Genomic DNA, 15255 nt, shown 5'->3' with positions numbered 1-15255 from the left:
AAAAATTAACTCGAAGTAGATCACAGACCTAAACATAAAACACACAACTCTAAAACTCTTAGAAGATGACACAGGAGAAAACCTAGGTGACATTGGGGATGGTGGATTTTTTAGATACAACACCAAATGCACAATCCATGAAAGAAATAATTGATAAGCTGGATTTCATTAAAATTAAAAACTTTTGCTCTGTTAAAGACACTGTCAAGAGAAAGAGAAGATAAGCCACAGACTGGGAGAAAATATTTGCGAAAGACACACCTGATAAAGTACTGTTATAGTGGCAAGTATGTGGAATAGCAGGCACTCATAACTTGCAGGTAAGAAAAAAAAAAAAAAAAGCCAGCTTGAAAAATGTCAGTTTGGCAGTTTCTTACAAAAATAAACATGTTCTTACCATATAATCACTCCCTGGTATTTATTCAAAGGAGTTGAAAACTTATGGCCACATAAAACTCTGCACGTGGATATCTATAGCAAATTTATTCATAATTGCAAAACTTAGAATCAACTGAGATGTACTTCAGTAGGCAAACAGATAAATGAACTGTGGAACATCCAGACAATGTAATATTATTCGGCACTAAAAACAAATGATCTATAAAACCATAAAAAGACATGGAGGAACCTTAGATGCGCATATCACTAAATGAAAGATGTCAATCTGAAAAAGCTACATACCGTATGATTCCAACTATACGACAACATTCTGGAAAATGTAAAACTATGGAGATGGTAAAAAGATCAGTGGTTGCCAGGGATTAAAGGGGAGAGAGGGATGAATAGAGCACAGAGAATTTTTAGGGCTGTGAAACTACTCTGTCTCATATTATAGGAGTGGATACACGTCATTACACATCTGTCAAAACCCACAGACTGTACAACACTGAGTAAATGCTAATATAAAGAGGGACTTCGGGTGATAACGACGTGTCATTGTAGGTTTATCAATTGTAACAAATGTACCACACTGGTGGGAACGTTGATACTGGCGGAGGCTGTGTACGTGTGGGGCAGGGGATATATGGGAAATCTCTGTACTTTGCTCTCAGTTTTGCTATAAATCCAAAATCGCTCTAAAAATAAAGTCTATTTTTTTTTTTAAAAGATTTTATGAAAAGGGAATGATAAACCCAAAAGTCAGGTTATCTTTGTGGAGGGGGTGAAAGGAGGTGATGGGGTTATGGGTGCAAACAAAGGGCTTGTAGGATTCTGGTTAGTTCTTAAGCTGAGTGGTTGGTACCCAAATGGACCCCTAATGACTTTTCTTTGTCACTGGATTTACCACCCTTAGTGCTGACCTTAGGAGTAATAGCTGTCTGAGATAACTTTTCCTTTTTGTTTAAGCCCCATTTTCAGTTTTGCTTTCCAGTTTTCATAGTTAAAATCACCGAAACGGATACAATCTCTTAATTTGGATGTAGTACAACTGGGATCTGATTTAGCATAAGCCATCACTTAATCCTATTTTGTTTGCCTAAGTGTGTCATTAAAGCCTTACATTATTAGTTACCTCCAACTACGAAAAAAGATTTTGTCTGGGAAGAAGAGACTGTCATTAAAACAACTCAGCATTTTTCCAATCCTAAAAGGCATCTTCCTTGAAAACATTCTGATTAAGCATGTGTGATAACAAGGGCAATCAAGATTTTTTTTTAAAAAAATCTATAAATCACCAAACAGATAAGGAGTCAGGCTATTACTCTTGCCCTCGGCAGGGAGCAGCTTAATCTGGCCGGAAGATCACACATTTCCCATTGGAGCCACAGGCTGGAGGTCAGACCACGGGGCTGAATTTCAGTTCTTGAAAGGAGTGAAAAGAAATGAGAAGATTTCGTTCAGAAAGGAGCACGTTCTCTGCTGTTTCGGCCAGAGGAATAAAGAACGATGGCATCTCCACAGAAAAGTCTTATACTGGAGACTGTGTCCTGCTAAGGAAATAAGACCTGCAGCCCACCTACTTGCAGACAGAAAGAAATGGGTAGACAAGAAAAAGGGGCCAACAGAGGGGCCTACATAAGAACACACCATTAATTCTATCTATCAGACATTTTACGAGGTAAGCCCTTCACCTTCATGGTTTCACTTAATCCTCCAAACAACCCTGCAAATGTGAGTCTGCTCATTTGACAGGTGAACATGCAGACAGTTGTAGTAAGCTGCCAAAGATTGCCCACTAGCGACTGGTGGAGCCGAGGTTCAAGCCTATATCTGCTGTGAATGGATAAAGAAGATGTGGTACATATATACAACGGAATATTACTCAGCCATAAAAAAGAATGAAATAATGCCATTCGCACCAAAACAGATGGACCTAGATTTTATCATACTACGTGAAGTAAGCCAAACAGAGAAAGACAAATATCATATGCTACCACTTATATGTGGAATCTAAAAAAATGATATGAATGAACTTATTTACAAGACAGAAGTAGACCCACAGACATAGAAAACAAACTTATGGTTACCAAAGGGGAAAGTGAGTGGGGTGGGGGAGGGATAAATTAGGAGTTTGGGATTAACAGATACACACTACTATATATAAAATAGATAACCAACAAGGACCTACTGTATAGCACAGGGAACTATACTCAATATTTTGTAATAACCTATAAGGGAAAAGAATCTGAAAAAGAAATATATATATATATATATATATATATATATATATATATATATATACACACACACATATGTACGTGTGTGTGTGTGTATATATATACACATATATGTATGTATAACTGAATCACTTGCTGTACACCTGAAACTAACACAACATTGTAAATCAACTACACTTCAATAAAAAAAAAAAAAAAATACCTGTATCTGTCTGACTCTAAAGCTCATACTCTTTGCTTTATATCATACAGGAAAACAACAAGGATTACTGCAGAACTCGGTCATAAAGCCTTACCTCTTAGCAGGGACTAAGAGGCTGCACCCAGCATCTCTTGCCTTCTCCTGTCAAGTGCAATGCTGGCCACACCAGGAAGACGCGGACCCAGCTGAACTTCGCAGGATTCCATTAGGAAGAGGGATTGCTACCATCCTTGGTTCCAAGACCACCAAGCCTGACCCTCCCCTCTGTCAACCACCTCACACATGCGTCATCTCGGCCACAAGAGGAACAAGGTGAAAAAAAGGAGGGTTTGCTCAAGGCGACTACACCCCTGTCTGCCCCTGGTCCAGCTTCGCCGTGAAGCTACCTGTCTCCATGCTTGTTCTACCGCCAGTGATTTCCAACATTACCTAAGGTCCAACATGAGACGGCCCTCAGCAGGGAGGTGCTGCTGTAGATGGCGTGCATGTACATAAGATGAATCATCAGCTCCGCCAGCCACCAACAGGAGAGGAGGCGGCCCAGCCCCAGGGCAAGGATGGAAAGGCTGGCCTTCGGTGAGCCCTGCTCCTGCTGCTGCATCTGAAGTAGAAACAGAAGAAGTCATTAGATGGCACCTCCATTTTTAAAAGCTTTCAGAGTCCCCTAGACAACGTTTTTATAAATTTTCATCTTCGCTGTATCTTCTAAGGGAGGGCTGGTTTAGTTTGCCTTGGGAACACTCGGCGTTCTCGGGTAAAAACACCATGCCCGACAAATACCATATGATATCACATATATGTGGAATCTAAAAATTATGAGACAAATGAACTTATTTACAAAACAGAAATAGACCCACAGACATAGAAAGCAAACTTATGGTGACCAAAGGGAAAAGGGGGTAGGGATAAATTGGGAGTTTGGGATTAACAGATACAAACTACTGTATATAAGACAGATAACCAACAAGGACCTACTGTAGAGCACAGTAATATATTACAAGATGTTCAATATCTTGTAATAACCTATAATGGAAAAGAATCTAAAAAAAGAATAGATAGATAGGTAACTGAATCACTTTGCTGTACAACTGAAACTAACAGAATATTGTAAATCAACTATATTTCAATTAAAAAAATTTTTTTGAGTCATGTCCAAACTAGAAAACTCTGTCCAAGAGCAAGAATAGGGTGGAGGCCACAAGCTAGCCCAGTGCCGAGAACCAAGGAGGGGTTCTGCATCCCTTCACCCCAGCAGCAGCCCTGCCAAAACCCAGGATGGAGGGCAGTTCCTGATGTATCCTACCTAGACAAACACAGAAAAACAAGAGAGCGCGTATAAGTTTTCCAGATCTTACACTGACACGATTTTATTACACTGAAGGCTGCCTGGAAATGCAGAGGTGAATTGACCGCCTTAATTATGAAGTTGTATCTGCACACATTAGCTGGCAGAGGATATGGACTTTGTTCAGCAAGGGCTTGACAATTAGGGCTCCAGACACTACATGAACAAGAGAGGCCCATCCCTAGGGGAAGGTGATCCTGACACGCTTCTTTAATTTCTCCTCTCCTCTAACCATCAAGGTGCAGTGGGTCCCACGGCAGCCAGGAGGGGCGGCAGGCACTGCCCTTAGAGGTGATGGGCTATCTACACTCCAAGGAATTAATTTCTATTCCATTCTTGAGCATCTATTCTACCACGGTCTCAAACGGTCCTCTTACAGCAAGAAACCAGACCGAGAAATTCTGGCTGGCGCAGTGAAATTGCAATAAGCTGCATAAATGGCTTTCCCCCTTTTGCCATCTGCTTGGTTAGCTACGCCCAGGAAAGCTGTTGGTTTAAATTTTTTTAATGTAAGCTGATCACATTAATAGGAATTTCCTTTCATTTTCTTCAGGTCACCTCAGAAAGATATTTATTAGGAAACAGAAGTAACTGCTTTGAAGGATCCACCCAGCCAAGTTTGACAGGGGAAGCGCTAGCTGGGAAGGTTATCCAGGAAGGAAGGTGGGGCACAGGGGGATTTGCAGTCCTGCAGGGACCGCAGCTCACTGCAATTATAGCCGCAGCACAGCAACCCAATGCAGACCCCTTTCCCTCTCTAGGCATAACTGAGGGTGGTTTTCATATGAATCCTTACGTCAAGCATGCATGCTACATGCTACAAAGTCTGGAGCAGAGCATCGACAAGCCAGTGGATGGCGAAATCCTCAGTGAGAGACGCCCTACCTGTCCGATCCCTCGTGTCTGCATTATATAATTGAGAAGAAAAAGGAAATAACCCAAACTTCCAACAGTAGGGGCTTGGGGCTTGGTTAAATGCATGAGTGCACCTCAATCTTACGTAGCCATGAAAACTATTTTTTGATATAAATGTGCATAAATAAAGACAGACTGGAGAGACAGACACCAAAATGGCAGCAGTGATGGCAACCTTTGGATGGTAAGATTCTTAAGTTATTTTTTAACAATTATTATTTTTGCAATCAGAGCAAAAAGTAATGTAACTTTACCATATTGTGAAGACTTTGGTACTCTCTGTTAGAGAGGCAAGCCCTCTGTTTCTGCAGCCTTCTTGTAAAAAATGCCAAGTCTCAGGACCTCCCCAGGGGAGCCCACCATCCTCTCTATGAGCAAGCAAGCCTCTCTCTCTTTTGTGCTACCCATCTTTATTTCTCCTTACCTTCCCACCTCACTCGGAGACTTTCTTAGTTACACGCTGAGTTGCCCTTTGTTCATTCTCAACCCTTTTCCAGCTCTCTAAAGCAAACTCATTTTGACCAAATGACCATCAGCAAATGAAGAAACAATTACGAATACAGTGTCCATCAGACTATGGAGGCTAAAACCGTTCACACCAAGGCAACAGGGGAAGCTAAGACATGAAGAGGCACCTAAAACCATTCCAGACCAACAGAAGGGGCCTTTCTTGGTGCCAGACTCTTGGAGGAAAGCAGATTCCCTGACTGAATGTGATAACGACCTCAAAAGCAGTGTTGACAAAAGACAATCTTTGCACAACTGTCTCCAGTGTTCCCAAATAAGCAACTATGCACATGGCCTGCAGGACCCTGAGCAGTTTCCTAACCCCAAGCTCAGGTCCCCTGAAGACCAGACCTGCACCCGAGGCCTTGGAGCATCACTGGGTGTGCAGCCCCGTCCCAGGGAGAGAAGCATCTAGACGGGAGGGAAGCCACTGTGAAATCAGAACAAACAGCCACGCCAGGCAATCAGGAAAATAAGTCTGTCCAATCACCTCCAGCTCCAGGCCACCACATTTCAAGGTCAGTCCAGAGGCCCTCCTTTCCTTCCCCTAACAATGCACAGTCTAAAATGACACGAGTATCTGTAATTAAGAAGAAACATGAGGTGCATTTTGTGACTGACTGGCTTCCCAGTAATGACTTTCCTACTTTCCCCAGGGCCAAACTTGCTCTCCAGGTTTAACAAGGCATACTTATGTGTCACCACTGGACCAGAAGGGCTGGGCTTTTCTCTGCAATCCTCCCTTTTTGATGCTGGATGCCTCCCCATTCAGAGTAAGAGAAACGTCTATTCCTTAACTGCACAAGTAAACACAGCAGAAGGAAAACAATCCGATTTTTCATTCTCTTTGCTTTTACTTAAAAACATGGTTATTAGTCTTTCTGCAGAGTTGTACTGTTATTACAGCCCATTTATATTTGCCCCTTGTCAATTCAGCAAGGAGGAAAAGACACACCATACACAGCTCACCTAATGAGCAACTATTCAACCTCTGCATGCAAAGCGTTTCACTTGAGATATTTCAAACTGAGGGGAGTGCCAATCTTAAGACCACTGGCAACTGCCGTCAATGGGAATTTTTAGTTAAGGCTCCCCTAAAAAATACACACTAATTCATCTGCGAAGTGCATTTTAAAACACGTTATTTTTTAAAACCTCATTTCATGCAAATTGCATAAAAAGGAATATCGAAGCCCTTCAAAGATATTCTAATGATTAAAGATGACAGTTCTCAAAGATGAAAGGTTCTTTTCTTTCACATACGAATAATACCCATGTTGGAGAGCACCAAACAGAAGCCTTCCCCAGAGGCAACTGTTCAGCTGAGTTACCTCTGCTCCAACCTCCACGCGTGGGTCAAGGGCACTGTAGCCCGAGTCTTGTTCCTTTGTAACGCGGGAGCTTCTCTCCAGCCCAGGGTCATAGACCGAACCCCTACTCCCAGGAAATCGTTCCCTAATCAGGCCCTCACTACCCCTCCCCAGCACCCAGACCAAGGCCGCTAGTACCAAGTGGTCTCTGGCAGAACAGCAAGTGGGGCCTGCAGTCGGCGTAGCTGCCACAGGACTGGGACCTGGTCTGGCCAGCTTGAGCCTCCAGACCCGCACGTCCACGAGGCCACACTGCTTCCTCCCGCCAACTCCTGTGAGGCTCACCGAGCTGGTGACAAGGCTCTGTCTGGTCTTTGTCCCTCCCACCCCGACGCGCATTGCGTTAGCCGGTCCTTGCCTCTGCGTTACCATCTGTGAAGCGGGAGTAACGACAGGGCCTCTCCCCTGGGGTTGTTGCCAGGATGAAAGGCATCAGAACATGGAAAGCCTGGTTAGGAGTAAGTGCTCGGTTAGGGTTACTTCTCACAGTTGGCATCGTTCCAGATGCGCCCTAGAACCAGAGCCCACCCCATACCCCTAGTGGTTTCTCTGGGACACTGACTGCCAGCCCTGGTCCTTCAGGGGCTGGGCCCTCCCCTGCACCTGCAGCCACTGCCTGCATCTGTCTTCCGCTGGCCTCCTCTAAGATCAAGGATGGTCCCTGCCCAGAATGGCCCCTGCTGCTGCCCTCACCTATCAGCCTGGACACCCAGGGCCTCGGTTCTGGCATAAACTTATGTTAGTTCTCACCCTCGGGAGCTTCCCTGGGTGAAATCTGAAACTGGCCCCTTGTACACAGGGGGCAAGGAGAGACCAAAGAAACAGCCAGACCATTCCGGATTGGCAGGTGGCAGGTTTAATAAGCAAGGGAGCTTACAGATGAGCCTTGTCTTGGGCGCTGAAAGGCAAGTAGATCTCTGCATCCACCGGCCAGAATTTTAAAGTTTAAATAGAGGCCTTACCTGGGTTTAGTCACATAGTCAGTCCAGATGGTCTCAACAACACCTTCCTCTTTCAAGGTCAAGGCTATGTCCCTGAAATGGCTCCTAGTGTGGGAATGGCAGGCAGAACGTATATTCCAAGCGCAGGGGAGGGGTGAGGAGCCTCCAACTGCCCAGGTCCAGACTGCGGGTCAACCGGTGGTCACATCCTTTCAATGCCCTCCTCCAACAGCTTACCCCAGAAATGCCCCCGCTTTTGGATAACAATAACAACAATAATAGTAATAGTTAACACCTCATAGTGTTAGATGTCAAGCTCCACTATCTATACAAAATCATTTAATCCTTATAACAACCCTATGAGGGAGGTATTATTACTTTTCCCATTTCATTGATAAGGAAACTGAGTCACAAATAAGGTGAGTAACTCACCAAAAGCTCTCAAGCCAAAGCAGAGCAGGGATTCAAACCCTGTAACAACAGGATTGGGCGCAAGAGTCTTTGCTCTTAACCACCAACCTAGCTCCCTATTTGAGCGCTGGCTCTTCCCCTCGGGGCAGGAGCACAGCCCTCAGGCAGGAAAAGCCCCCTGGTCCTCCCACACCCAGGCTCACCGTCCTCCCCCATATCAGCTCCTCCCTCACTGCATGATTCAACCTGCTCAGAGTTAAGATGTGGTGGCCCCAGGCTCCAAGCTCAGCAAATAAACAGCATTTCCTGCCTTTCCCTAGACCTCCCCGACCCTGTCCCCCGACCTCGTCCCCGGCTCCGTATCTGAGTTCCATAGAACCCTGGGAGAAAAATAAACGGGGCCCATATTCCTGAAACTCCAAATGCCATCAGAGATGGCCTTCAAGTTAAGGCACTGAGGCCTGTTGACAGGCACATTTTCCCCTGTTCATGATTGATGTGTACAAATTTCACATGCCATACGTTACAGAGGCACCTCTTCTATACTTGCCTCATCTTGGATATGCAAATTTACACACTAAAAAAAAAAAACAAACTGGGTGAAAGAGAACATTCTCCCAGGGTGGACCTAGTACTGTAAATTTATGGACTGTGGTTTGCCCAGCTGGGTTCGTCTCCACGGTGAGGCTCTGCCGCCCCCTGGTGGCAAGTCTCTGCCTGCTCTTTAGAGTTTGTGAGCGTTGACCTGAGAAGCTAAGAGCCAAAATTTCAATACTACCATTTCCTATTACATTTATTCATTCACACAAGCACTCGTTCAGAGCAAACCTTACTTACAAGCTCTTCCAGTTGGCTTTCTTCCTCCCCCTCCCGGCTTCTCTGAAGGAGCCCTTTCACTACTAGATTAGCTCCCTAGTTTAACTGCTCTCCTTTTAGACCCATTTTTCTCATAGGAGGTTAAGTGCCCCATAGACACCCCCAGCAACTGCAGAAACCACCTGGCTTGTTTTTATTGCCCTGTAGCTTATTAAACATTTTGCCTCTTCTAGACTGACTTTTCTATGAATCTTCTCAGACCATAGAGAAAGGTTTCAACTTGCCTATTTGAGTTCCCTGCTTTCGGCAATTGCTACCATTTTGAAAGGGGTAAAAGAAACAGAGAGAGGGGACATAGATGCTACCTGCAGTCTCCAGACCTGACTCCCTACAGGGAGAAACCCCTTCATTTCCCCAGGCTGAAACTCGAGAGCAAGAGCCTTTGGCTAAGGATTTAGGTGAGCGACAGTCTCAAAGCTCACCTCTGTGTAACATATTCAGGACCCTGAGACACGCCTCTCATATTCCCTCAAGACCCTACAGGGTACAATCAGAAAGGAGACGACAGACGAGAACTAAGAAGAATGATGATTTGCCTAACAACGAAGTACAGATCCCATAGGGCTAAGCTCCTTGATGGATAAGAGGCAGTTAGGAAAATAATGTGTTTCCTCTTTTTTTATGTATACAAATTTATTTATTTAATTTTTGGCTGCATTGGGTCTTCGCTGCTGCACGCTGGCTTCCTCTAGTTGCAGCGAGCGGGGGCTACTCTTCGTTGCGGTGCGCAGGCTTCTCATTGAGGAGGCTTCTCTTGTTGCGGAGCACGGGCTCTAGGCGTGGGGGCTTCAGTAGTTGTGGCACACAGGCTCAGTAGTTGTGGCTCGCGGGCTCTAGAGCGCTGGCTCAGTAGTCATGGCGCACGGGCTTAGTTGCTCCACGGCATGTGGGATCTTCCCGGACCAGGGCTCGAACCCATGTCCCCTGCACTGGCAGGTGGATTCTTAACCACTGCGCCACCAGGGAAGTCCCAATTTGTTTCCTCTTAATGGGTTTAGTCTATATTTCTCTGAGAATTATCTGCCTTCAAGAGAGGGGTGGGGGTGTGCTTGTGGATGTTTAGTCCAAAAGTTATTGACTGCAATGTTAGAATTAAAAACTTACAGTGGCAAGGAGGTTGTAAAGGAGACAAAATTCGGAGGACCTGAACCCACCCTACCTTGGGTCTACCCCACCCTCACCCCACCCCCTGCTCTTCTAAGAACTTCGGATAGTGGTTCTCTACCTCTAACAGCATCAGGAACACGTTGCTGGGCCCCGCCCCCCCGGTTCCTGATTCATTAGGTCTGGGGTGGGGCCTGAGAATGTGCATTTCTGACAACTTCCCAGGTGATACTGTAGCTGCTGGTCCAGGGACCACACTTTGAGAATCTCTGAGTTAGAAGATCAGCTGCCATCACTAAACCACCTCTTTCTTTTACACAGCAATTTTAACCATGATTTTCAAACACAGATTTTAAATTCCTTCATGGCAAAAGAACGATCCTAGGTAACCCAAACTGAGGTATGAGAAACCACATACTAAACATACATCTGCCCAGAATATCAATTTCACTTAAAGATTTGCAGAGGGGAAAACATTCAATGATTTAACTGGCAATTTTTAAACATTAAGTTATTGTTATAATGCAGAAATATACTTCTGAGTACAATGTGTAACTCAGTGAAATTTTTAAGACAAAATAAGGGATTTCTAAGAACCCTCCTATTTGTGCAGGGGGCACCTTTCGGGTTGCCCTCCGGAAATGTCAAACACTGCTGCTGGCCCTGCTCTTCGAACTACGTGTCCAGGCCCCAGTGTGTGTGCACATGTGTACATGTGTGTGCTTGCTCATGTGTGCACTGTGTGTGCATACGTGTTACTCATGTGTTCTCACCTCCATGGGGACTGTTCTGTTGGGGGGAGGGAGGCAGGAATGTCCTTTGAGAAACACTGTTTTTAGGGATCATCAATTGATTACTCACACTTCAGGTGAATTAACTTAGTACACGTGTTCCACGAGGCTAGCTGTGGAATGAGGAAAAAAATCCGAACTAGGAGGAAAAGTGAGGTGGCAATGACGAAGGTGGCTTCCCATGAGCTTCAGACAAGGCTGCTGTCCAGACAAGGCTGCCGTCCAGAAGTAGGCAGGCGAGATCCTGGGCAGAAACAGGCACCCAGACCCGAAAACACACCATTGCTTTCAAACCCTCTTCAACTCCACTCTGTTATCCCATCCAGATCGCCCTGAACAATTCCCAGGCCACGGCAGAGCTGTTTCAGAAGCAGTTTGTGAAAATAAAAGGGCACCTATTATTTGCCAACCAAGAGCTCAGCCAGTTCCTCCTTCCACTTTGCAAGTACTACCATGAGAAGCCAGTTTTCTTTCTCTGGGACTTCCCTGCGGGGCATGCCTACCCCCAAGTTCCTGGCTGTGCCCAGTTATTATTTCTGGCTGCCACAGTCCACAGAGAATCCGGGTGGGAGCTCCTACAACCAACCTGCACAAGAGATATGCTGACCTTCATTTTGAAGGCTTATTTCCCCGAAGTATTTCATTCATGATCAGAAATCATGACAATAATGTGTGCTCTAAACTTGTGGGCGCCCCTGTGTGAAAAGACTCACGGATGACCACAGCAGCAAAGACAGAAGCATCATCTGCAGAAACACCCATCCAATCCCCGAAAGGCTCTCACCTGTGCGATGAACTCCGGGAAGCTGAGGATGGGCCCGTTGTGGAAGACTGGGTAGTAGAAGACATAGGCCACCAACCAGGGAAAGGAGCAGAATGTGCGCTCAGCCGGCGGCTGCTGCCAGCAGAGCTCCAGGCTGAAGCTGGTGTAGTACAGGCAGCGAACGGTCAGTGTGAACTGCAGCAAGTAGTACTCATTTTCCGTCTGGTACCACCCTCTCTGCAAAGTCACAAGGAGACAATAACCCTGAGTGTCAAGGAGGAACGTCATCCAGTCTCCCAGGAAGGAGATCTCTTCCACAGGCAGAGCAGCTGTCCCATCCAGGGAGTCGAGAACCACTGAACAGCAGGTAAACATCATTGATCATCAAAACAAGCAATTAATGAGCAACGGGCAGGAGAGTGTCCCTAACATCAGCCATAAGCTTCACATTAAGCCTGATGCAACACAGAGTGAAGGTTTTCCCAGATATGCATCTGTCAGATACACCAGCGGACAGCATGGAGATCAGCTACATCCAATGGGTACTCTAACAGCTCCTTCAACAACTCTGAAGACAAAGAGAGACTTATACAGGCAGACCTCAGGGTACTGCAGGTTCGGTTCCAGACCACCACATTAAAGCGAACACCGCAATAAAATGAGTCACACAGTTTTTTGCTTTCCCAGTGCAGATAAAAGTTATGTTTACACTATACTGTAGTCTATTAAACTGTGCAACAGCATTATGTCTAAAAAGACAAAGAACATACCTTAATTTAAAAATACTTTATCGCTGAAAAAAAGAAACAATGCTGTTGATCATCTGACAACGCAGGGTTGCCACAAACCTTCAATTTGTTAAAAAAAAATGCAATATCCGCAAAGTGCAATAAAATGGGGTGTATCTGGAAATGTCACGTGGGATTTATGTGTTCAGCATATCTTTCCTTCTGTTCTTCTATCATTAATTTGGCTCCACATGTAGTTGAAGACTATTTTCCAAATAAGTTTTAGAGAAACATCGTCAAAAGAAATAGTCCCTGTCCTCAATGTACCTAAATTCTCATACCGGAGATAGGTATGTAAAAGTATAATTACAACACAGCATGAAATAATAACAAGCACGTACAAAATTAGGTATGGAACAAAAGACTAAGAGCAAATGTGGTAAAATCTTAATATTGGGGGAATAAAATTATGGATCATTTTATAATCCTTATATTTTTCTATATTTTCCATATTTTCTATAATACATATGTATTGCTTTTTTAATGAGAAAACAGGTTATGGAAATAGATACAAGAAATAAAACTGGGACAAAGGAAAGAGTTGTTCACTTGATCCATGAGGGTCTTTTAAGGCTTTACACTGAAAAACTAAGTACCGAACAGAGTTTCTATTCCACGTCCAGGACTTCAGCAGCCACCAAGAAAAACCAAGAAAACTGCATGTGTGAAAGTATGGAAACCCAGGGCAACTAGTTTCTGGTCATTTGCTCTCTCCCCTTCAGCAATATTTTTCACACCACCAGCTTACATAACAAATGGAATACTTATTTACCACCAACACCCATAACTGATGCTAACAGTCACCAATTAAAGGATAATTACAACTGGAGACTGTCTTTGAACATTTGCCAGGTCCCCCAAAAGTTAGGTGTGAATTTGTTTTTATTTTTATCGCAAATCTATTTTTAAGCACACTTATTTAAGTGATCACCTAGTTTAATCATTCTGGGAAGTTACGTATCTTTGTTAGGAGAGAGACGCTATGCTACCCTACTTTTTCTCTTAAGTCCACGTTTTGAGACAAGTGCTTGAAGTATTCGCTCCAGTCCATTGGTAAGAGTGAAGAAAAATTAAGGTAGCCTAACAACAGCAAGAATTCTTGAATTTTAAAAATGCTACCATTTTTACAAAATTGCTTAACATGTATTATCTTGTTGGATCCTTAGAACAACTCCATGAGGAAGGCAGAGCAGCTATTACCTCCATTTTCCAAATGACGAAATTAAGACTCAGAGGTTAAACACCGCCTCCAGTTTCAAGAGCAGGAGAGACAGTGAATAGAAGAGACTAGAAAACCACTGGCTCATCCTTCCCGTTGCATTCTTTCCCATGACTGTGCAGATCCAGGGCTCACCAATTCTAAGTGCCATCACTTAAATCAATGAAAAGGTGAAAGAATGAATGAACAAAAATAAAGACACCACGGGAAGCCCAGTTCCACATGACTAAAGAAAGAATATCAAAAGCTTCCCAAGATGTTCTGTGCAAGGAAAATACCTGCCTTATCTGTTCAGGGACTATTGTGGGCTTCTGATGAGACAAGGAATGTGAGAGTTCCCTATAAACCGTGCAGCACTCTACAGATGATTGTTTTATTAAATGCATAGGGGATTATTGCTTTTTTCCCCCTTTGTTCCTGTGACATCTGGTACCATCCATGCCTGCCCAAACTGGGAGAAAAGGTACAAGGTCAGCGCTGGGCAACCTCCAAGGACTAAGACATAGTCAGATACAAAAGACTGCAGAATGCAACACCAGGGTTCACATGCATCAACCCCCTGTGGCCACTAGAGGGAGCGCCACCACAGTTCTTCAATTGACTCTTGTCTGAAAACAAAGGCATCTACCTGGATAAAGGCATTGCCAAAGGGGCCTTCTCCTTCCCAATGGTAAAACGGAGACTCTTACCTTAACTTCCTCCACATCTTGAAGCCTCAGTGTAGAGAGCAGGAAGAGAGAACAGAGCCATGACAGGAACAGCGACCGGAACTGGGCAACACAGAAGGAGATGGTGGTGTGAATAAGAACCATGGCTGTGCCTTGGGTCCCCAGTACACACCAGCAGGCCCACATCCCATAGGCTGTGAGGATCCAGGGTTTGTGCTGCAGACAGGGAGGGACCCAGTGAGAAAGACATGGGTGGGGGGCGGGGGAGGAAGGAAGAAAAAAGAGAAGGGTAAGTTAACAGGCATTGCTATTGAAGGTTCTACATAAAAGAGGGTAATGTCTTGTGACCCGTTAACCAAACTGTTCTCACTGGCCTGGGGATTTAGTGTAACACAGACAAAGAGGATTCAGAGGGACTTTCCACATTAACCCCAGAGTGATGGCTGCCTACCTCCAGGTCCCTAGAACTCCACCAGATCCACCCAGAGAAAGGAGCCACTTTCCTGCCTTCAGCCAAAACCACCCAGACCACTGGATCCCACAACAATAAGATTTATGGCTGACTTTCAGCAGACATTATGGGAGCCTGAAGACAGTTGGAAAAGCTGCCAACCTGGCACACTAGCCCCTGCGTACACTATTCTGCCAAACGAAGGCAAGATAAAATATTGGTGCACATTTCTCGGGAGTCTTACTGAGAAAACTGGACCATCCAAACCACAAAAGGCTTTCTAAAG

General features: G+C 44.7%; 1 protein-coding gene across 12 annotated transcripts in view; it reads right to left on the bottom strand.

Annotated features, from left to right (window-relative positions):
* The window catches only part of HHAT (hedgehog acyltransferase), a 495443-nt gene that overhangs the window by 399053 nt on the left and 81135 nt on the right, over positions 1-15255 (bottom strand). For 11 of the 12 annotated variants that reach the window (XM_082399938.1, XM_082399944.1, XM_082399935.1 and 8 more), the window contains 3 exons: positions 14540-14734; positions 11865-12080; positions 3250-3421 (listed from right to left, as the gene is read on the bottom strand). In XM_082399938.1, the coding sequence (XP_082256064.1) occupies positions 3250-3421; positions 11865-12080; positions 14540-14734 (583 nt within the window). The remainder of the gene's footprint in view (positions 1-3249; positions 3422-11864; positions 12081-14539; positions 14735-15255) is intronic. The other variant, XM_082399943.1, reaches the window with a different exon arrangement.

This window comes from Balaenoptera borealis, assembly GCF_965194805.1.
Source record: "Balaenoptera borealis genome assembly, chromosome: 1".
Taxonomy (NCBI): domain Eukaryota; kingdom Metazoa; phylum Chordata; class Mammalia; order Artiodactyla; family Balaenopteridae; genus Balaenoptera; species Balaenoptera borealis.
This window is presented reverse-complemented; position numbering and strand designations above follow the sequence as displayed.